The sequence below is a fragment of the Eptatretus burgeri genome, chromosome 5 (genome assembly GCF_056783735.1).
Source record: "Eptatretus burgeri isolate ZD-2024b chromosome 5, Ebu_testis_v1, whole genome shotgun sequence".
Lineage (NCBI taxonomy): Eukaryota > Metazoa > Chordata > Myxini > Myxiniformes > Myxinidae > Eptatretus > Eptatretus burgeri.
Window position 1 is genome coordinate 96,230,406 of NC_140965.1, and position 24,682 is coordinate 96,255,087.

General features: G+C 44.7%; 1 protein-coding gene across 18 annotated transcripts in view; it reads right to left on the reverse strand.

Annotated features, from left to right (window-relative positions):
- The window catches only part of LOC147027002 (sorbin and SH3 domain-containing protein 1-like), a 419,639-nt gene that overhangs the window by 279,510 nt on the left and 115,447 nt on the right, over positions 1 to 24,682 (reverse strand). For 14 of the 18 annotated variants that reach the window (XM_085882986.1, XM_085883002.1, XM_085882985.1 and 11 more), the window contains 3 exons: positions 18,154 to 18,195; positions 14,212 to 14,318; positions 10,894 to 11,095 (listed from right to left, as the gene is read on the reverse strand). In XM_085882986.1, coding sequence (XP_085739112.1) covers positions 10,894 to 11,095; positions 14,212 to 14,318; positions 18,154 to 18,163 — 319 coding nt within the window. In that variant the 5' untranslated portion in view covers positions 18,164 to 18,195. Of the gene's footprint in view, positions 1 to 10,893; positions 11,096 to 12,132; positions 12,203 to 14,211; positions 14,319 to 18,153; positions 18,196 to 24,682 lie in introns of those variants that run through there. The other 4 variants (XM_085882987.1, XM_085882988.1, XM_085882992.1 and 1 more) reach the window with 2 other exon arrangements.

Sequence of the window (24,682 nt, forward strand, 5' to 3'; positions counted from 1 at the left end):
TCAGTAAAAAAAGAACTGGTATATATACCCACTCGTTACCGTCCGTCTGGCTGTACTTCGCCTTAGGGTCCCCCTGCGGTCGCCTTGCGGGCACCTTGCGTCTGCCTTGAAAATTATATGGCCGCCGCAGCGATGCCCTAAGGTCACCGTGCGACATCACATCAAAGACCGTACGGCACCCCCACGTTTTCGGTCTCCACGATTTCTAAATACGCCATGCAGCTCCCAGAAAAATAAAAACATATGTGACTGCGACATTGTGTGACCGTGGAAATACTGCGGCCGCCGTATAATTGCTAGTGGCCGCAGATTTTGGAGACCCCATGGCCGCCGTGGCAAATGTGACCTAGGCCTAAGACGCAAGTCCTGCTGAACTAACCCCACACTCTTCCCCGATCTCAGTTTATATACCTGAAAAAAGGAACATCAATGTTGTTACGGTGACTTCCCAAGATGGCAATGTGTTTTTTTAAGAGGCCATCGATGTATTATCTAGGCAGGGGGTAGATGAAACAGAAATATTCATGAGAACAGCAATCGGTAGAGCGCATACCTCTCTGCCAAGCTGAACAGTTTACGTTTTGTATCCCACTGATAGGCCAGATCAGCATCCGGATCTTCACCAAAATCGAATCAGCTTGTTCATGTCACCTACCCAACTCACCAAACTCGTTCTGTCATAACCGATCCATAACTTTTAGAGATATCGTGCTATATATCCTTTTTGGTCCCATCCCTCAGTGAAAAATCACTTTTTTTTAAAGTTTAAATCCTCGTTAAAAAAAAAAATTTTCATCCAGATTTTCACCAAAATCGAATCATTTCCTTCTTGGCACACACCCAACATATCCACCAATTTTCGCAGGAACGCGTCTAACTTTTCGAGATGTCCTGCTTACAGAGAAACAGACAGACAGGGGTGAAAACATAACATCCATCCACCTTTGGTGACCGGAGGTAAAAATGAGAAAAGGAGGGTAAGATGGCTATGGGAGAGAGAAAATGAGGGTATGCAAGCATGGAAGGAGTGGGATGAGTCGCGATAGAAGTGTGGGAGGATATTGGAGTAAGGGCTGTGCCGAAGGGCTGTGTATGGAGCACACAAAGGGGATGGGAGAGGGTTGTTGCTGAAAAAATTCCGGTATATTTCCAAACATAAATATATGGCCCTTCACCCCTTACCCAACATGCAATAGCACAACATAAAGCCCAGCATGATTTATCACTGTTTGTTCAGCAAGACTTTGACCTCATCCGCAAGTTTCAGAAAGCCTGGTTTTTGACAAGAGCAATCTCACTGTGGTCCATCAATTTAATGGTGAGAAAATTTCACCACCAATTACTATGAATAGACAGGAAACAACCAAACGAAACCTTTTCCCAAAAAATATAGACCGAAATGAGACCAGACAGACCCTTGAGCCACAAATATCGACCAACATGTCGTTTTTAAGTTTCAACCAAGTCAATGCACGGGAATTGAAACGTTTTAATTTTGCAGGAATCAAAGAAGCTTTGAGTCATTACGTACAGTATGTTGTCTCAGACTACATTCTGTAAGACTCATTCAGTGACTGGGACCAAAATCGGACTGGAATTGCATTTTGGGACTCAGACTCATATTCATCAGCAAAAAAAATAAAAAATTATCCCACAACTTGGAATTCTAACATTCAGGATCAAGTTACAAATACTACAACGCAAACAATTATTGACTTAACTCGAACTAGAATAATGTTTATACTTATATGAATGGAAGCATCATGGGACCGAGAAGAAGCGTCTGACTCCTGCGGAAAAATCCATAATTCATATGTATTTACATTGCACTGCTGGAAACATTTCCTCAGTTTTCAGCACAGTGATGCATTATATTCACAAACGAGTTCCATCCATTCTCTGTCCTTCGAGCTACTCGGTCTGTTCACCAGCGAGAGCTGGAGCAATGATGCATCTGCCATGTGATTCTCTCGTGAAACGTCATCAGATCAACTGAGAAATGCACGGGAGTTTTTTTATTCTATTTTAATACTTGGACATTTCTTGGTTTCATTAATTACCTCCGCCACTAAAGGTAGATGGATGTTATGTTTTCAACCCTGTATGTATGTATGTCTGTCTGTCTGTCTGTCTGTGAGCAGGATATCTTAAAAAGATATGGACGGACTCGGAGGAAACTTGGTGGACCTGCTACGCACGTGACAAGGACAAATCGCTTCGATTTTGGTGAATATCTGGATCTGGATACGAGAATATTTTGTGATTTTTCTTAATCTTCACCATTGAGAGATGAGGCCAAAAACGATATGTAGGATGCCATTTCAAAAAGTCGTGGACAGATTATGACAACATTTGGTGGATGAGTTGGGCATGCAACAAGGAAGTGTGCCGTTCTAGTTTCATACTGTCTTGCTCTCGAATATAAATGCAAGTAAAACCTTGACCAAGCTCTAACCAACGCCAACATGATCCATATGAAGGTGGTCTGATCATAAACGATTGTACTGGTAATTAACACCACAGAACTTGCACTTTTGCGCAGTCTTTCCACTGTTCAATATTTCGTGATTGATATAGTACACCGCACCTCCCTATTACATCTCCAGGTGCTGTACGACGTCATCGCCGGGTGTCGAAGGCCTTCTGCGATTTCTTCTTTTCTTGTTTGTTTGTTCAGGTGGGATCTCAGCCATCCTTTGAGCTAGGAAGTTGAAATTTGGGTGCAATGGTGAACAAGTGCTTTGGCACAAACTGTATTTTTTATTTTTTGACTAATAAATACCACCCGTCGCTTCGCTGACGGTAATACTAAAGGGAGAAGAGAGAAAAATAGGGGGAAGAGGGAGAGAAGGGTGGGGGAGAGAGAGAGAGCAGGGAGCGTGAAGAGGTGGAGGGGAAAGAAAAGAGGAGGGAAGGGGACCGAGGAGGAGTGAAGGAAGGGAAGACAGTGTGAGGTGAGAGGAAGGGAAGTCAGACGTGTGGTGCAGCGTTAATTACGATTCATACCGTCTCATCAAAATTATTGTGCAGAGAATAACAGTGAAGATGGAAACAAAATAATGTTTGAGATCCATTTTCTACCGGTCATAGTATAAATACCACCCGGAGACAAACTCCTGTCCGGACATAAATACCGCCCGGACGTGTCTGGAGCCAAGCTGTATGGAGAAAAACACTGCCCGGATGCGTCCTGAGACTAACACCGCCTGGACGCGTCCGGAGCCAAGCTGGCCGGATATAAACAGCGCTTGGACATGTCCAGAGACAAACACTTCCCAGACACGTCCGGAGGCAAACACCTTCCAAACATAAACACCATCCAGATATGTTCAGAGACAGACAGACAGACAGAGAAAGAGAGAGGAGGGGGTAAGAGAGTTAGCAGAGAGCATATGGTTTGCTTTATTAAGAGTGCGCGCGCACGCACGCGCGCGCACGCACGCACACGCACGCGCGCGCGCGCACGCACGCACGCACGCGCGCGCACGCACGCACGCACGCGCGCGCACGCACGCACACACACACACACACACACACACACACACACACACACACACACACACACACACACGGCCGATATCGGCAATTTTTCGAGAATCAACAGGTTGGAATCAGTGCGATTACCAACTGCAGTATTACTGTATAAAACCCAGAAATCTTGAGTAGCTTTCACCGAAAAACTACGTTGCATTTATAAAGACGTTTCAGGGATATGTTTACAAACATTATTCTTTAAAAAACAGCTGTTTGTGACAGGTGGAAAAAAAACAATTGGCTCAGTAATTTAGAAAACATGTTAACATGCAAACGACTCAGAGATCGGGTGTTATTTCACAACTCACACAGGATGACGGAGCATGACCCACTAGCTCTGGGTGATGGAGCACGACCCACTTGCTCAGAGTTTCGGAGCACGACCCACCGCTCAGGGTGATTGAGCATGACCCACTCGCTCAGAATGACGGAGCATGACTCACTCGCTCAGGGTGACGAAGCACAAAATACTCGCTCAGGGTGACGGAGCACGAAACACTCGCTCAGGGTGACGGAGCACAAAGCACTCGCTCAGGGTGACCAAGGAGACACTCGCTTAGGGTGACGGAGCATGAAACACTCACTCAGCGTGACGGAGCACAAAACACTCGCTCAGGGTAACGGAGCACGAAACACTTGCTCAGGGTGACAGAACATGAACCACTCAGTCAGGGTAACAGAGCATGAACCACTCGCTCAGGGTGACGGAGCACAATACACTCGCTCAGGGTGAAGGAGCACGAAACCCTCGCTCAGAGTGACAGAGCATGGACCACCCAGTCAGGGTGATGGAGCACGAACCACTCACTCAGGGTGATGGAGCACGAAACACTCACACAGGGAGACAGAGCACGAAACCTTCGCTCAGGGTGACGGAGCACGAAATACTCGCACAGGGTGATGGAGCACGAAACACTCGCTCAGGGTGACGGAGCACAAAGCACTCGCTCAGGGTGACGGAGCACGAAACACTTGCTCAGGGTGACAGAACATGAACCACTCAGTCAGGGTAACAGAGCATGAACCACTCGCTCAGGGTGACGGAGCACAAAACACTCGCTCAGGGTGAAGGAGCACGAAACCCTCGCTCAGAGTGACAGAGCATGGACCACCCAGTCAGGGTGATGGAGCACGAACCACTCACTCAGGGTGATGGAGCACGAAACACTCACACAGGGAGACAGAGCACGAAACCTTCGCTCAGGGTGACGGAGCACAAAGCACTCGCTCAGGGTGACCAAGAACGAGACACTCGCTCAGGGTGACGGAGCATGAAACACTCACTCAGCGTGACGGAGCACAAAACACTCGCTCAGGGTGACGGAGCACGAAACACTTGCTCAGGGTGACAGAACATGAACCACTCAGTCAGGGTAACAGAGCATGAACCACTCGCTCAGGGTGACGGAGCACAAAACACTCGCTCAGGGTGAAGGAGCACGAAACCCTCGCTCAGAGTGACAGAGCATGGACCACCCAGTCAGGGTGATGGAGCACGAACCACTCACTCAGGGTGATGGAGCACGAAACACTCACACAGGGAGACAGAGCACGAAACCTTCGCTCAGGGTGACGGAGCACGAAATACTCGCACAGGGTGATGGAGCACGAAACACTCGCTCAGGGTGACGGAGCACAAAGCACTCGCTCAGGGTGACGGAGCACGAAACACTTGCTCAGGGTGACAGAACATGAACCACTCAGTCAGGGTAACAGAGCATGAACCACTCGCTCAGGGTGACGGAGCACAAAACACTCGCTCAGGGTGAAGGAGCACGAAACCCTCGCTCAGAGTGACAGAGCATGGACCACCCAGTCAGGGTGATGGAGCACGAACCACTCACTCAGGGTGATGGAGCACGAAACACTCACACAGGGAGACAGAGCACGAAACCTTCGCTCAGGGTGACGGAGCACGAAATACTCGCACAGGGTGATGGAGCACGAAACACTCGCTCAGTGTGACGGAGCACAAAGCACTCGCTCAGGGTGACGGAGCACAAAGCACTCGCTCAGGGTGACCAAGAACGAGACACTCGCTCAGGGTGATGGAGCACGAAACACTCACACAGGGAGACGGAGCACGAAACCCTCGTTCAGGGTGACGGAGCACGAAATACTCGCACAGGGTGATGGAGCACGAAATACTCGCTCAGGGTGACGGAGCACGAAATACTCGCACAGGGTGACAGAGTACGAAGCACTCGCTCAGGGTGATGGAGCACGAAACACTCGCTCTTCTGAGAGTGGACATTCAGTTATTGTGGGCTTTGTGGAATGGTCTGAGATTGCCTTCCAGGAAGAATAAAGTAGCTTTTGTTGCATAAACTTTCCAGGAATTAACCTGCTTCATTCTCAGTGAAAGAAACTGGATGGCCACTCTCAATGAGCAGGGTTTTATATGCAACCCAGCATCAAGAATAATTTTCTTTCCTCAAAATCTGAAAATAAAAAAATGAAGCTTTTTCTATCTGCTCATATCTGCCAAAACGAAGTGGAGAAGGAAGGATGCCAAGTCATGAAGGACCACACTTTGCCAAGCTCGCATTTCCAGGGTATTCTGAACATAGATTAGACAGTGACCAGTTTCTCGTGAATCACCTCAACCTTTAAGGTTCACTTTTTATATTTACCTCTGCCACCGAAGGTGGACGAAGGTTATGTTTTCCTTGATGTCTGTCTGTTTGTGAAAAAGATATCTCAAAAAGTTATGGACGGATTTGACCGAAACTTTGTGCAGGTTGGGTGTGTGTGAAGGAAGAATTAATTCCCGGTTTGGTGAAGATCTGAATGCGAGAATTATTTTCAGTGATCCTTCAGCATTGAGTGATAGGGAAAACCAATATATAGCAGGATATCTCAAAAAGTTATGGACAGATTCGGCCAAAACTTGGTGCACACGTTGGGTGTGTGATAAGGACAAATTGATTCGACTTTGGTGAAGATCAGAATCCTGATTCAGAAACGAGAATTTTTTTTAATTTCTCTAGCTATTCTTAACCATTGAGAGACGGGGCCAAAAACGACATGTAGCATGATATTTGAAAAGGTTCGCGACGAGTTGTGACAAAACTTGGTCAATGAGTAGGTTAGGTGACAATAACAAGCCAATTCTATTTTGGTTCATGTCCGGATTCAGATCCGGCCTTTCAGTGGGAAACAAAACGTAAACTGTTCAGCTTGGTGGAGGTATGTGCTCTACCGAGTTCCGTTCTAGTTTCAACTTGTTCTCAAAAGAACTCAAAACATCCAGAAAGTAATGCCGATGGCATTAAGTGCAACATTTGTGGAGCAAAACAAAATACTGTAATGCTCTGGTGTTGATATGTCTTTCTCCTACTTGTATTATATGTCCAAGCTTGTTTTTACGTCTCAAGTAATTGGGAAAAAAAAATCATGAGGCCTGAATTTGCACCCTGCTGATATGGCAAAAGTCCTCCAGAAAGACACTAAATGTCGTTGGGTTGTTGTTCTGCTCACAACCGGAATCCACAAGACCAATGGGCAATTTGAGAAATTATCTGTTCACCAGAAGAAGCATTGTCATTTAACCCATAACTAGAGCAATGTTTTTCGATTGTGATGAGGAAAACACTCGTTGTTGGATTAAAGCTCCACATATCAGGCACACTGTGCTGCTCCATCAAAATTATCAAATGTGGGGATCTCGATCCTGGAGCTGCCACCATGTGAAACCACAAGGAGGCACTGTAGGGTATGAGAAGCTGTGTACAAGAAGAGAAGCCACATTTGCCTTCCTTTTCACTCCCATAGGGGAGTATATGCTCGCTGAAGCTGGAAGGTAGAAAGCTGAGACAATGAGTCTGTGCTGCACTATAGCACTACTTTCCAGCACTCAACCATGTATACCTGCAGACATACCACACATCATGCAATTCTGAAGAAAACGAATATTTGGCAAGATGAAAGGTCCCAGAAAGTATCCATTAATCTGAACAACCATGCAGATAAAACAAACAAACAAACAAACAAAAAAACACCAAGAAAACAAATTGGGAAATTTTGGATGAAAAAGGATGAAGAGTTGTTAAGATTTGGGAAGTTGTGAATACTTGGGAAGTTGTGAAGATTTGGGAAGTTGTGTCGATGCAGTGGCAGATGCTGGCATCTTCTTTTCATTAAGCAGTGGCAAGAGGCATGGTATTCATTTTGTTTTCACTCTGACCCCTAACCCCACAATGACTCACCCACCTCTGACTCATCCATATCAATCAACCCTCGCCCCTATCCCTTCTCTCACTTTTGATCTGACGAAAGCTTATTGCCTGAAACGTCAGCTTCTCCTTGCTTCCCACGGCAGTTAAGGCCCAGTCACACCCAGCCAGCTTATGCCGATTTTTGAAAAATTTGTCTAAAACGCTGGCACACATCGAATACGTTATAGGTAAGTTTTGGAAACATTGAGAGCACGCTCAAAAACACTGCCATACGTCGTAGTACGCTGGCTTTCATCGTTGTACTTTGCGGTTGTCCTCAAATTTTAGCATGCTTGAAATTTTACGACTTATGCCAGAGTATGACTCACAAGCTCCGCTACGCTGGCCATAAGTTGTAGGCACGTTATGCGATTGTTGACACACGTCGACACACGTTAATTGTAAGTTAATCATAAGTCGAAACACGTCGACGTAATGTTTAACGTACCCGAAACTTATTTCTAACCTATGAGTAACGTGTTGTAGGCACGTTACGCGATCGCTGACACAAGTCGACACACGTTTCTTGTAAGTTACTCATAAGTCGAAACACGTCAATGTAATGGTTTGCGTCAGTTTTCCAGACTCCCATGGTTTTTTTGGGGGGTTTTTTTAATTTTATTTTTCTTCGGCATTACGGTGATGTTGACACTTCGATTTATAGTGCGGTTATGATTTAAATCGTTGAGCGGCAGCCTATTAATTATATTATATTATAACCGCACTCGAAATCGAAGTGTCAACATCACCATCATACCGAAGAAAAGAAAAAAAAAACAGGGAGTCTGGAACACTGACGCTAACCATTACATTGACGTGATGCGACTTATGAGTAACTTACAAGTAACTTTTGTCGATGTGTGCCAACGATCGCATATCGTGTGTACAACTTATTCCCATCGCATGTGGAACGTGTGAGGCATACGGCAAGTACGTCGCAAAATGTTTAACACGTTTAAAAGTATAAGACGTACTCCACTTACTACGACGTATGATAGCGTACTTTAGCGTTCTATTCACGTATACCAAACTTACCCATACCGTATTCGACGCATTTTTCAGAGGTCGGCATACGCTGGCAAGATCGCCAAGGTGTGACTGCGATGTTGACACTTCCATTTCTCTGGCGGTTATGATTTAAATCGATGTGCGGCAGCCTTTTAATAGGCTACGCCACGTGATCGTCGGCGATACGCGCAGCTCACTATGCATAAGTTAGACTATTGTTGGTAATAGGTTGTGAACGCCGACAACAGGCTCAACATTCGTTGATATAAGTTATCTATAAGACCGAAACGTTCTGTGTCCGTTACTAATATGTTATGCATACGACCAACTCGTTATGAATACGTCCTATTTAAAAATAACATCATAAGTTCAGCGTAAGCCAGCGTTTTACATACATTTTGATACGTTGCCATTGCTGGCTAAAACGTCAAGGTGTGAGTGGGCCTTTAGCAGAGCTCAATCAATATCCTGTTGATTTCATCCAATGTTATACCTGTCCACCAACACCGATTGACACTATACTTCACCAAGAACACTAGCTCTTTGTTCATATTTTCTTCCTGACTGATGTGTGCTCCTTATCACATTCTTTCGACTGCTTGAATGCAATCAGTGAGGTTTGCTTAAGAATGCTAATATCGAAATTTTGTGCTTGTAAAATGGAAAAAGAATAATTGAATTCATCTTCCTTTCCAATATTCCCAGATATTCCAGTTGGAGTCTTACTATACTGGAGCAAACGTGGATGTCACCAAAACTCCAAAATTGACATGATGGAAATAGTGCCACCTTTGGTGGCAGCTGGTATTACAAATCATCATCTCAGGACGAGCAAAGACGATCTGGTGCTGCCCAGTTGGTTAAACTCTTCCCATTGGGGTTTTGGGATGCGTTGGGCTTTGAAAAGCTATGAAGTTATTGGCCTCATGGTGGTTACCTTTTGTCTGCTGGCCGGCAGCAGCACTGCATAACCCCACATCTCAATATACACTTTATAGCGGCCTTTGTTGGCCTCAAAACGGCCCTCAAGGCCAATGTGTGGTATCTTCAAACCTTGCCCAGATTCTGAAGCATCTATACCCAAAATGTGAGGTCTCTTAGTGCTGCGGTTCGGCCGTGAAAGAATAATGTACAAACGCATAAACAAACGCAGAAACACTTGAAAATATTTAGAATGACATGGAGTATGATATGTTGTGATCAATATTATTTCTTTCAGAAATTACAAAAATTATGAAGTGCATTTCCAAGACTGTGCCGCAGCACGTTGCCCACAGAATGTGGACCGAGAAGGTCCCATAAAATGCCACAGTACCCTTCTTGGCAACCAAATTTTGGGTGTAAAGACTTCAGAATCCAGAGGACGGGGGCATCCATTAGTTTAATCAAAGAACAGAAAGAAACCAAAATGAAAAGTAAAAATAAAATTGACATTTGTAAGAAGTTTTTGTTTTTTCAATTAACCCTTCAAATGAAACCACCGTGTCAAAAGCAATTATCATTGTAGCATTAGCAGCAAAATAAATAAAAAAATCAAAAACTCGAATTGTGAGTCAACGAAGCAATCAATCAACCATTTTTGAGGAGAAAGATGTAAATCCTCTCTTTGGCATGTCTGGTGTGTATATTGTTGGGAAACCAAAATAAAATAATTTTTTTATCCCCTTCATGACTCATCAGTTAATAAATGTGATAATAAAAGGGAAAATGTCATAAAAACCAGTTAACATAAACATTACAAAACCTTTCCCACCCCATCCCACCCCCAAAAATCCTCTAAAAGGGGCACCATGATTGAGAAAAAGCACACTATATCCCTGAGTTCCCTTTAAAGCAGGAGGAGGCCATTCAGCCAAACAAGTCTGTGCACAATGGCTGCCAACCTCTGGTTGTTTGTCCATGCTTTGGTGCAACTCAGCTGGGGTTTGAACCATTTGAACCACCAACTTCCCAGACTCAGAGTGGCTACACAAACCATTACACAATTGAGTTTGGTTAAAGCCATTTGCTTCTAATCTTTCAGTTATTCTACGTGATGTACCTGGTATATCCTGCAGATAGAACATTGCTCATTCTTTAATGTATTATTGTTGACCGAGAAGACGTGTGAAGCAATCTTTAATGATTGGCATACCTCCAATGTTTCGATTGTGCTGCAGTAACACCACCGTGGGGTTAACGGAGATGGTTGATGGGTAACCAGAACCCCTGTTTATTGGGGAAAGGCCAGAGTATCCAGAGCCGTTGCCTGTACGTGGCTCTGTTGAGACCCCATGTGACTTTGACGTTGGTGATGAACAGGATGTAGCTCCATTCTGTATGGGTCGTGACGGTTGCTGCAGATGGAGGTTTAAAACAGAAAAAAAATTGCTCGGTGTTTGAAACTTCAGTTAAATACAGGCAAAAATCCATCTCAACAACAATCTCAAAATTTTCGAAATTTTTAGATTTAACACAGTGATGTTATTTAGTGTTATCTTCATGTTATGTATACAAAATGGTGGAAATCTGCCCCTCACTTGCCCCTTACCCTTCCTTCTCCCCACCCCTACAAGTCATAAACGTTTCCCTTCCCTACACTTTGTGAATCCTGTGTTGTAGCAAATATCATTGCTTGTTCTCACAATATTCTTTCGGAAAAGGGTGCATTTTTAACATCATAAGAATTTCATGCACAGACGATGACGAATTCAAAAGAAATCCAGGTTGGCCTGTTAATGGTCTCATCTGAACCACTGCCTTAAGGAATCAAGGTTTAAATCCTGTGTATGTACAACTTGTGTTTTGTCTACTGAGGTCTTTGTAATTAATTAATGTAAAGATACACCAAGGTTTCCTGAATGTCTTTTTACAGCAAGTTGATTTATGTACAAGCTTTACCATGAGCCTCAGATTCACTAACAGTAAAATAAAAACATGGAAACATGTAACAGGAGCGAACATAATAAGGGCAAGGCAGACAGAGCCAAGCATAAAATCTCATACAACAAAAATGTCAGCGATGTAAAGTAATAAAATTGACATTCCACAAGAACCCTTTAGTGGGCTGTTCAATAAACCATAGTATGGATGTGCTAATGAGATGACAAGGAATATGAGCTCTCATGGAATATGACCTCTCACGGTATTTCGAGATAAATTGTGCACTTCTGCAGATTTAACAGATGATGGTGACGGATACTTGTGTGGTTTGGCGTTGCTGCGCCTTGCATGCCAGACCTGTCTGGAATGGCTGCTGTCAAAGTGATTGGAGTTGTTCTTTGGATGCCTGTCCTAATCAGGTCAGGCATAATCAACTCTTGCACACCTGATGTGTTCAGCATGTTATGATGGCAGGTGTATTTGCTTCATTTGCAATGAACATGTTCAGTACCTTGTATGTTTGACACCTCTGGTGCAATAACTTCCTGTGATGCTTGGTGTAGCTAACATATCTGCTACCTCTGCAACAGAAAAGGTTCATTGAAAAAAAAAATTCAGCATGTTCAGATGTATAGGTTCCTTATGCATAAGTGATACGTCTGAATTATTCACTTCCTGCATCACTGGACTCACTTCCTTCACCACTGCACCAGCTGTTTTTGCACACTTGATGGATCTGAAATGTTCGCTTCAGCCTAGTCTGCTGTTGATAGGTCCAACCTTGTTGACCCCTGCATATTTAACATGTCTGACATCATAACACCTTGTATGTTGAACAACTTCATTTCTGTAGGTCTCAACTTGCTGGATCTGTTCATTGTTAGACCACATGTGTGAAGTATGCCTAGTGTTGGCTTAATGGTTAGGGTGGTGGGCTTGGAATCCTCGGATCCTGAGTTCAAATCCCACTCGGCTGTTGAATTAATATCAGATGGGGTTGACTCTGCCTGTCGTCCTTCCGATGTCGGCAAAATGAGTGCCAGCTTGCTGGTATCCTGTGTCGGAATGACGACCCATCCAGGATTGTGCCCAATAGCTAAGGAGACTGCTTTTGCAGCATCAACGTTCTGCACAAAGTGTGGTCCCAATGGATGGATGGATGTGCGAAGTGAAAAGCAGAGTTAAGGAATTGGTTCACTTTGTCTGTCTGTCCACAAAGATCAGTTTATGATTGTTTGTTACCGTTTTCATATTTTGGTGGGTTCCTCATCTTGGTACCATCTGAATGAGGTCAAAGGTCCACACTGATGATATTAAACTTGGCTGTTTGTTCTTGCACCTGAGACTTTTCACCAATATGCTGCATCTGTGAGCTCATTTTCAGCTCCAATTGGAGGTACTGAGGCTTTGGTCGAATCATTGGGGTGAAAGACAACCAGCTTTAGATGTGCAAAATCAGGTTCCAGCCATAGCCTGTGCATATGCAGATGCTTCGTAATAAGAATCATCCGGCTGAGTTTAAGGTGGTATTGGCCTCTAATAACTCCGGTGAGTTTAAAAGGCCAAAAAACAGATCGACATGTTGCACATCTGTATCCCGAAGCAAACATATGTACTTATCGAAGGTTTAGACGGTTATTTAATTTTCAGTATAATCCAACGGGACCTCCATGCAGGTTGAGATTATAATCATACTCAGGGTTTCCTACACATTGCTCAAACATGGCAGACCCCACTTGGATTGGAGAAATGATAGCATGCAATCGAATCCCTGCATTTATTTAAATTGTTTTTATTTTTCATAATCAAACTACAAAATGGAAAAATAATAATGGTTTCATTTCTATTGTGCTGCAAGCCCTCAGGAGAGACACCTGCTGCAGTTCATATGTGACAATTGTCAGTAAAATGAGGCAGAGACGAAGGAAGGCAGGGTAAGGGAGGTGAGTCACATTAGTGGATGAACAATAGGGGTAGACTGGACAAAGCCAGGATGGGGGTGGAGGGGGAGGTGGGATGAGGAAAGGTGGGGGGAGGGGAGGTTGTTACCCTCCTTTGAAAAATTATCTGGAAAGAATGCTCTTGCTACAATAACTTATATCAATTTCATTCCATTAAGTGTGCAGCACATGGCTGCTGGTTTCTATAATTGCTGGGGAGCCTGTAGGTTCCAGCAGGAATTTGTAATTTGTTCAGGTTGCCGGCAATAGCTCACCTACTCTTCACAAAGGACACCCACCAACAATGGGATCTCTCATATTCGCCAATTAATGCTGACAGACAGGACACCCAGTTTAACGTCCATCCAGGGGACGGCACACACATCGATGCTTCTCTCTACCTGCGAAACACCAGGATGGCAGTTTATAGCTGAGTCGAAATTCAAACCCATGCCAGATAGGTCAGAGCGAGTACGCATACCCCGAGAGCGAGGCGATCCTATAACTACCTATACAAGTATTTCACCCTCAGCTGTCAAATTCTGAAAACTCAGCGAATTACCTTCTGCTTTGGTAACCAATTGGAGGAAGAAAAAAAAAAGACATTCATTTCTGATTTTACAATACCATGTCCAGAAAAACAAACCCACCTGATTCATGGGAGACAGAACAGGCTTGACACTGTGGAAACGTTTGGGTTCGAGCTTGCTGGCACTCGTGTCTCCATTGACAGCCTCCCCTGCTGTTAAAGAACAAGCTGAACCACACAGAAGATCCTACCGTCAGATTGCACTACAATGCATTTGTGTATATTACGACTTAAATGTTTTCATGAGACTACTAGATGTGTAAACATTTGGATGATCTGAAAAATTAACAAGAATAGAGTGCGTTGCCTTTCAAGTTAATTTTCATCAAAGATGAAAAAATAAATGTGTTTGTCAAATTTGTTGCGTTGAAGTATTCCAGAAGACCGACTGTTACAGAGCTATTGTAATTAAATAATTAATTATTAAGACGGCTGTGCCTTCTTCCCTTGTGTTACTTGCAAAACTTAGGCCAATCCTTGTTGATAATCCAACCACCTCCCATCCCCCTCCACACCCACAAAAATCCCCTATTTTCAGTACACTAGAAACTACTAGCCCTCACAAAATACACCGCAATCTTTAATGATGCACAATTTTGTCAAAACAACAAGATACATATATACTTTAGGCAGGATGTTGTTGTACCTTCAAATAAAATTTATTCTGATAGTTGAACACAGAAGAGCATTTAAGGGAGGGAAATATGGAAAGGTGAAAAGGAAGGCACAGGGGGTTGAGGACCAAATACTTTTGTTATTTTTGGTTCATTATATATACTGCACTAACATCAGCCCACCTCTGGGTGGGTAATTTAAAGTCGATATTTCCACAAAGTGATACTTTCTTCTGGAACACACTGCACACCTGAAAAAATATTTTTGGGACATACTTTAATCATATTTGGCCTCACTGGCCAACACTGCATGGAGTTTTTGTGATCTAAAATTCCAAGTGATCAATTTTGAACTTTCCGTATATTTATATTTTTACATATGAGGGCCCGTGAGGAGTGATGTAAGCGACATTTTTTAATGACATGATGATGATAGGCTCGGATGATAGGGTAAGGGTTAAAATAGTGCTATATGGCATTAACTCCAAAATGGCCGATGTGTCCCTTACATCACTCCTCGCGGCGCCTCATATACATATATACATACATACATGTAAATATATATATATATATATATATATATATATATATATATATATATATATATATATATATAGTTGCAGTTTTGTAAAACTGGCATTCCTCCGCGACAATGGCAGACAACATAGAGCAATCCCAAGGCAGTTATTTCATCAGTTTGTGTTTAGTTTGTCCTTTCCATACGTCTCGTGGGTAAATGGTAAAAATGCATTGCATAGGGCTTTAAGTTCGGTCTTCAATCTTCAATCGTTTCTTTTATTCCATTCCTTTATCTTAATTTTCTTTTGACACAAAACATGCATACAGAACAATAACGATGACAGGGATACCAAGGAAGCACAGTGACGTTCATTCGCAAACATGCGCCAATTTCCATTCAAATTGCACGCCAAAATACAACTGCCATCTCACCTCAGACCTTCATTCTGGTCACCACGTCACAAAGCTCACCATAACCACTCCACTCGTCTCATCTCTAAAAATCCCCACAACCACCTACGTCCATTTCTTCACCACAAACGCCACAGTTATGAACAGAACATCCCCTCTCTCTTCATCACAATGCCACCTTTACAACCACCTCTCCCAATATCTTCACTACAAACGCCACAATGCTCTCTTACCTCTCTACAACCACTGCAACTACCATCTATCCCTTGGACGCTCACCACCATCTTGAAAGATCCCAAAGATACCGAGGGACCGAGAGTCGGGTTGTTTTGGGGTATAACTCGAAGCGCAAGCATGCGCTGGGGTTCATTCGAGGGCGTACAGATAGTGCTTGGGATTCCACGTTCAAATGGAATCCAGCGCACATTCGGGGCCGGAGAGCACTCCCGAAAACTCGCCCCATGTTAATCTGAGAGCTATAATGCGTGACAAGGTCAGGAAGCGAATGGGCTATTTTCGAGTCCGAGGCCTGGCGGGGCGTGGCTACGGCGCGGGACGACTGCTGTGCACCAATGGGGGAGCTAGAAAACATCAACAGCTATGTTTGATCCTATATTTAGCTCCTCCCTTGCCCAAGGCTCATAAAAGGAGAAATTCAGCTCAGATTTCTTGAGATTTCAACAGACAGCTAGAGACATCGGGAGACTTTGGGGAGAGCAGACATCGGCAGACGGCGCAGGAGGCAGACTTCGGAAAACTCAGCAAGCTTCAGCATTGAGTGAATGAATGCCACAAATCAGCACAGCCAAGCGAGGAATCGGAGCAGAGCAAGTGACTACTAGAATGGGCCGGGACCCTCCCCATTTCATCGACGCTCAGTTCGGCCTCATCCAGCAGCCAACATTTACATGTACAGACTCATGCAATTCCATTAAGATCATCCTCTTATGCAGCTTTCTCTCCCATCTATGTCTCATCCACTGTGGAAGCACAAAGAGCAATCTGCACAGGCAAGTCCCAAACAACCATTCTTTTCAGAGTGAATCTGTTTGACTTGCACCTCTCACATCTCCCTCGTACACCACGCTGCATGACACACTGCACTACACTCGCACCTCCCACTCCCACACTAGAGACACCTTTAGTTTTCTTCCCTCCTTCCCCCTTCCGAAGTGTTTGGGTTCTCCGGTCTCCCGACTGTACCAGGTATTAAGAGGTCGCTAATCCTCAACTGCCTCTTATCTCTCTGGGCTATCTCCAATTTTCCTCAGTTGTGCAATTTTAGATTGTCTAAGTTTATTCAGGGTAACTCTGCACCGTGTCTTCTTTTATGAATATTGCATTTCTTTTGTCACACCGAAAATTCCTTGCGTTCCCCTGCTGTACGTTTGTGGATAAATCCCGTACTGTGCCACATAACTTTCCTCGCTTTGTTAAAATTAATGTGCCTGTAAGAAATGAACCCAGCTCGTTTTTGTCTTTTCCTCCATTGGTCCAGCATGATCCACACCTTAGCATAGCTGGGAAGGAGGAGGAGGAGATTGGGACCATACTCTGTGCTGAGCATTCGTGCTGCTTAAGCAGTCTCCTTGGCTATTGGGTAGAATCCTGGACGGGTCGCCACTCCGACACAGTATACCAGCATGCTGGCACTCAGTTTGCCGACCTCGGAAGGATGGCAGGCCGAGTTAAACACACCTGATATTAATTCAACAGCTGAGCAGGATTTGAACTCAGGACCCTCAGATCCAAAGCCCGCCACCCTAACCATTAAGCCAACACCAGACATATAGCTGGAAAGCCCCCCAAAATCTGCTTATTGGCCTGTGTGTAATTGGCAGCTCCGCTCGGCTACCCCTGATACGGTAAATAATGCAAGTACGCATTGAGGGCACGATTCCCTGATAAGGCAACCATGTGTTCCTAGTTAAACAGTTGTCAGATGGAGGACACTGGGTCACGTGGTCAAATTATTGGCGTTCGAGGTCGATTAGTAACCTGCCGCAACACGAACTTATTCGTGTGTGATGGCCTGCGATTCCCGGTGAGTCTCAGGAGAAACCAGGGACATTTTCCCTCTCGTTGTACCCTTGCAACAACATATGTATAATAATATATATATATACATATACATATATATATATATATATATATATATATAGACAATTACATATACATATATATGTATATATACATACATACATACATACATATATATAGAGAACATGCATGAGCTCCATTATATTAACATATAAGGCCTTTATCAAAACCTGAAAAGGTACTGGACTTGGCCTAACCAAAACAAGCTTCACCCACAGGTATTGCAGGTTGATTGTTCGGTCTACACGATGTAGCACAAGAGGGCGCTGGAACAACCGATTTAAGGAAGCCAAATGGACCAGCATTTAAACCTAGCATAATAAAAAAATTAAGTTGTGACATGAGAAAGTGAATCTCACCAGAGTTCATGATGTTTAACGCGTCTCCTGTGCACTGCAGTCCTAAAAAAAACAAAACCACAAGAAATGGTTAAAGGTACTGAAGACAAATAATACGAGTTCCCTTGCAAGGAAACAGCAATGTAGGAAGACCCCATGAGACCCATCAAAGCTTGCAAAATAGCTGCCTGCCATCCTATGGTTGTTTATCCATGTTCTATCCTTTTTAGCTGCCAACCTATGGTTGTTTATCCATATTCTATCTTTTCTAAATGCTGAGCATCGAGCCAGGAAGCAGCACATACCACATACTCTTCACAAAGTAGGTACCACATACACACATACCCTTCAGCACATACCACATACTCTTCATAAACACAGTCTAAGCAGTGATTTCAACCTGGGGTGCATCATGAGGTAAGAGCTCAAGTAAGACCATTAAACAGGTCATGACAGCTCTGCTTGGACACATCAGTAAAAGACAAATGTTTACGCTTGTACACTATATTGTGACAGTTAATCTCCCGATACGAGCAACACATTCCACTGCCAATGCATCACAACTCATATACTGTATGTGTATAAATAGCATGAGATTCCTTGAAGCAGGATAGCAGAATCCCCCATCCTCCTTCCCACCCCTCCCAACCCACACCCTCCCCCCCCCAATCTACTTCCACAATGACTTCATGTCCGAGAATCCACCCAGAAAGGAGTAATTTTTACAAGCACTCCCAAAGCAGATGACAGAAATGTTGGTGAGCTGTTGTTAGCTACTTGGTCCAACAGTATGGTGAAGAGGTAGCGCACTTACCTGTGAGCCGTCTACTCTGGGTTTGGTTTGTTCTGACTCTAAACTGCTGTATTTATTTGTTTTTGTCTACATGGGTTGAAACTCATGGAAAAGCTAGAGCAAAATGGAAGGGAACAACTGGAAGTGGGGGGGGAGGGGATGCACCAACAGCAGAGTAGAAGTGAGAGTTCGTGAGATCAAGGGGAGGGAGAGAAGAAGACATTGGTGAGAACAAGCTGCACACATGCTGAATGAAACACAGCAAGAAGAGGAAAGGGAAAGTGGGGATAAAAAAACAAGAAAAGGAAAGAGAAAAAATAACTGACAACAAATGAAAAGAAGTGAGGGGAGAGGAAAGGGAATCACAATAACCTGGAAAAGGGAGTGCTTGGGAATGGGGTCATTTGGGGTAGAAGAGATCATGAGTATGGATGCGGGTAATAAGGTAATGGTGAGCAGCTGTCTTGAAGCCATGGAGGGAAGAATGGGACTAAACGGACTCGGGAAGTTGGGATCCCAAGTCCTTTGGTTGGAGTGGACAAGTGTATTGCTGGCACCACAAACAAATTAAAAATTCATGCCAAAATCAATTGCAGTCGAATTTCAATTCAAGCCTGGCCAGCCAATTCCTGTAAGATTTGAGCCAAAAACATTCCCTAACCGATTCCGCAGGTCGGTAGTATTAATTGAGCTGGGAAAAAGGTAAAGGTGTAGTTGTAATTATATTAGATACTTGCATCAAATTTTTATTACTGCACATGAACAGTGGACCCATAAGCCTGGTGTTGGCTTAGTGGTTAGGGTGGCTGGCTTAGAATCTTAGGGTCCTGAGTTCGTGCCACGACCCATAAGCCTGGTGTTGGCTTAGTGGTTAGGGTGGCTGGCTTAGAATCTTAGGGTCCTGAGTTCGTGCCACATTGGTCACTAAATTAACACCAGGTGGGGTTGACTCAGCCGTCATCCCTCTGAGGTAGGCGAAATGAGTACCATTGCATTGGTGTAGCGGCACAGCATCAGCGGCATTGTTGCACCCCAACAAAATGAGAGCTACCCGGAAGCGAAGCTGCCATATGCAAGAAGATGAAGAAGTGAACCTATTACAGAGCATAAAATAAATAATTACACTGTACATGTATCGTATTTAATTAATGCTTTGTACCAATCATAAACAAGTAGTTCACGACCCAAATGTGCATTCTGAAAGGAATGGTTGGAGTAGCAAGAAAAGGAAAAACTTCACAATGGTTTTGGATCTGGAATGCAGGTTCATGCCAAGAATGATGCAGAAGAAAAAAGTGAAATGAAAAACAAAACAATAAAGAGGACAATGATGATTAATGCAAAGCATAGGTGGCACAAGTTAAGGTGAAGAAAGAATTTCATTGTCTGCTTGAATTACGAGCACATTCAGCATGGCAGGATGGGTCGTGTGGTGGCATGACCCCATTTGTACTGGTCTTGCTACTTCACTCGTAAACATAAATTTATTGGTCACGTTCCAGGTTTGTTCTCTGGCACAGGTAAATTCCATGAAAATCACCATTCTGCTCCACCAACCCCCTTTCTCACCCCTTTGTCTTCATTTATTTTCCTCAATTCCCATCTCCACCACACCTTGGTCTCTTCCTTTGCAAAGCATACGTGGCACTTTAATGCATTAACAAGAAAATGCTTTTACATATTTCAGTAATGCAAGACACATGGAGGACCTTGTACAGGTCAAGTCAGGTATGGAAGCATGCACCAGAGCAGCGCGTTGCTGTGTCCACATTTCGCCGGTTCTCCAGGGGTCTCCGTCTGACCATCCCCCAGGCAGATGCCTGGCACATCCCCATCTCCTTGAGATGCTGATCAACCTGCTGCAACCACGAAGCACGCGGTCGGCCCATTGGCCTCCTCCACTCACGAGGCTCCCTCGCTGAGAGAATCTGGTGAGCAGGATCAGTGTCAGGAAAACGACATGTCCACACAGCTAAAGCTGATGCTCAAGGATTATGCAGGTAACAAATCTCATTTAAGTCTCTCTCAGCAACCGCTCATTGGACACAAAGTCTGACCAGCGATAGCCAAGGATTCTCCGAAGAGACCTGGTACCAACGGAATCAAGTCTCTGTCTCAGATCGGTTGTCAGAGTCCAAGTCTTACGTCCGAAGAGCAAGACTGAAAAAGCAGCAAGGACCTGAAGCCTCGGACTTTCTTCCTCTTTCACAGGTACCAGCAGCGCCACACCCTATGATCCAGTGAATCCATGACTCCAAAGGCCCGACCCAGACGTCTGTTGACCTCTGGCTCACAGCCATCAGAGACATGAATAACGCTGCCAAGGTAAGTGTACCTCTCTATGACCTCGACATCCTCACCACAAACAGGTACAGACAAGATAGCAGCATCCAAGATTTCATTGAAAGCCTGGATCTTAGTTTTTACCCAGGAAACCCGCAATCCCAGAGGCTCCGACTCCTCATTCAGCACCACAAGGGCTCCCAAAAGGATATCTAGAATCTCCGCAAAGATGACTGCATCATCTGCGAAATCAAGGTCAGACATCTTGACTTTCCCAAATGATGCACCTCAGCATGAACTCTCCGACATCCTCCCCAGAATCCAGTCCATCCACTTCTCAGAATCCCCCAGAATCCACACATGCTGAAAAGTGTGGGGGGGCAGTATGCACCCCTAACAAACTCCAGTAACAAGAAATAAGTCAGAGATGGTATCACCACATCTCACAGAAGTCTCAGTACCAGAATATAGTTCAGACATCAGATTGATCAGTTCTGGTGGCACCACACGAAGACCAAGAATCCTCCAGATGACATCCCGATTCACTGAATCAAACACTTTGCAGAGATCAACATAGGCTGCAAGCAGCCCCTGCCGAAACTCCTCTGCATTCGGTGAGGACCTGAAGCCCATGAAAACGGTCAATTGTTGACCTCTTTGGTATAAAGCCTGACGACTCTTTTCGCTGATGCTCAAGCAGATGGTGGGAAACCCTATCAAGAATTATCTGAGCAAAGACCTTTCCCAGCACTGAGAGCAGTGTCACCCCTCGGTCGTTGTTACAGTTCTGGCAATCACCCTTTCCTTTCCAGATGGGAACAACTCGGCCCCTCTTCCAATTAGTTGGGATGATGCCTGTTTTGCAGGCGGAGCACAGAACTGCAGGCAATGTCACGAGTACAGCATTTCCACCAACCTTGAGAAGTTCGGCATGGATGCCACAAATCCGAAGAGCTTTGCCCCATTTCAACCGGTTCACCAGAGCCTGTGTTTCTACAAACGAAGGTGTATCACAGTTGAACAGAGGTTGAGCAATAGGAAGAGTAACATCACTGACATACAACTCAACAGTTGGTGGATCAGCCGAGTACAGGCGCGCAAAGTAACCGGCCCAGCGGGCCTTCACTTTGGACTCTGTCAAGAGCCCACCACCCTCTGCTCTAACTGCAGTACACCAAAGGATTGGCTTGGAGGAACGCAATGCATGAATTCCCCAGTAAGCAGGACGAGAATCACTTGACCACAGGTGATGCTCTACCCCTCACAAATTCCTCGCACATAGGCCTCCTTGTCCACCCTTAGTGCACGTGCAGTTTTACGTCTCAGCTCCCCAAACAGTTCAGCTCTGCCATTAAGCCTGGCCCTGTAACTCTGGTCAATGGTATCCAGTGTCCCTTGAGAGACCAAATTCTTATTTGCCCTCCAGTGAGTTCCAAGACATCCACAGGCACCATGAAGGATGGTGGTCTTGAAGGCACTCCACAACTCTTCAGGATTTCACAAAGCACCCAGACCCCCCAAATCTCCACTTAGCCTGTTTGCAAACTCCTCAGCTACCCTCTCATCCTTGAGCTTGCCAACATCCAGCCTCAGCTGGGATGGTACCATTCTCCCGAATTGAAGCTGAAACTTCAGATTTGCTTCAACAAGCCTGTGGTCAGGATTGAGGAACTGAGCACTACGGTAGAATCTGCAGTATTTGGTCATCCTCTGGCGACCATCAACGAGGACATGGTCAATCACATTTGCCACGCCACCAGCGTTGGTATACCAAGTCCAGCGATAAGCCTGTAGCCACTGAAACCATGAACCAGCCACCCTAAGTCCATAACTTCTTGCAAAGGAAAGGAACTTAGTGCTATTCTGGTTCACAGTTCCAGACCCATGGGGACCAACACATGTCTCATAAACATCCCTATCAGTTCCAGTTGATGCATTGAAATACCCCAAGAAGAGAAAAGTTTCTCACCTTTGGCACTGATCAACCACAAACTGGAGCGTGGCATAGAATGCCTCCTTCGCGGTGAGGTCACTCGCCTTAGTCGGAGCATATACAATGACCAGGGAAACGACACCCAAGGAGTGACAAATCCTTCGTCTCATAATACACTGATTGACCAGTGTTACCTCAATTATCATTGGAGTCAGCTTATGGGACACAGCTACAGCAAGTCCTTGGGTATGGTAACCATCAGAGCGACCAGACCAATAGTCGGTGCAACCACACTCCATGATCTCGCCTCAATCCGGTCTCTGAACCTCAGAGAGCACTGCAATACCTATGTTCAAACGCTTGAGCTCATATGATAAGAGACAGGTGATCATCCTCTCTTAGAGATAGGACATTCCAGGCACCCACCCGAAGGGCCCGCCTCAGATTAACCCAAGCAGACTGCCATCTGGTGGACGACACCTCAGCACCACTCTGCCACACACCACCACAATCTGACCCTGGAGGTTTACCCTATGGTTTTCCTCCGACCATCAAGGAATGGGGGTCCTGAAGGTTTTGCCCCAATCCCGTCATCCGGTGAGCTGCCATGTGGAGAGCAGTTAGCACAGGAGATAATCCCACAGAGTGGGTTTTCAGATTTAACATTTGTTGGATTTGTGGAATGAAGTGTTTTCCGGTGGCCGGAGTGCAAATCCTGCCACCAACCTCCTAAAAAAAATAGTAACCCAACAGCAGGAGGATGTCTGCAGACACAGTTGGGCACTAGAAATGGATGGCAGTTGGCTCAAACGGAGCTCCTCTTCCCTTTGAGAGGTGTTGTTTTTAGTCCTGCTGGGTGTCCATATCTATACACTCTCCGCACCAGTAAACCTGGTGGGGGAGATGGTTTTGTCGCCGACAACCCGACAATGAAATTTAGTACAGGTTTACATGGTACCTGTAGCATGTCACAAATATAATTTGACTTGACCATGACCTGACCTGACCTGACAATAAGGCTTGTGCAGGGTGGCCTGAAAGTTGTTTCACCCCTGCTTAATTTTGAGCACCTCCCTCCCTTCCTCCGTCCATCCCTGTCATGGTATGTGGCAACAATGACTCACACTGATTCAGGAACCAGTGGGAAGTTACACAGAATGGTGGACACAAGTTGTTGCGATGTCGAAGATCTAGTGGTTGCTTGTGTTTGGGTGCATGAAAGGACACACGCATGCCAATCCAGGGATGTAAGGACAATGATGGAGCGCATGCAGATATAATGACCGATTAACTATGGTGAGTACTGTGCAATAAACCCTGTATATAAAAAGAGTTTAAAACCGAATACTTTACTGGGGAGGAGTAAGATGACTTTCAGGCCACCCTGGACATATAATCACACGCAGGATAGACAGGAAGAGACCTCTATGTACTTCTACATGAATTATGCAGACACTAATAGACAAACATATGGTATATGGAATTTGAACCTGGGTGTTCCACATCAGGAGTCAGGGCCCAAATGTTGCATGAAATAATGG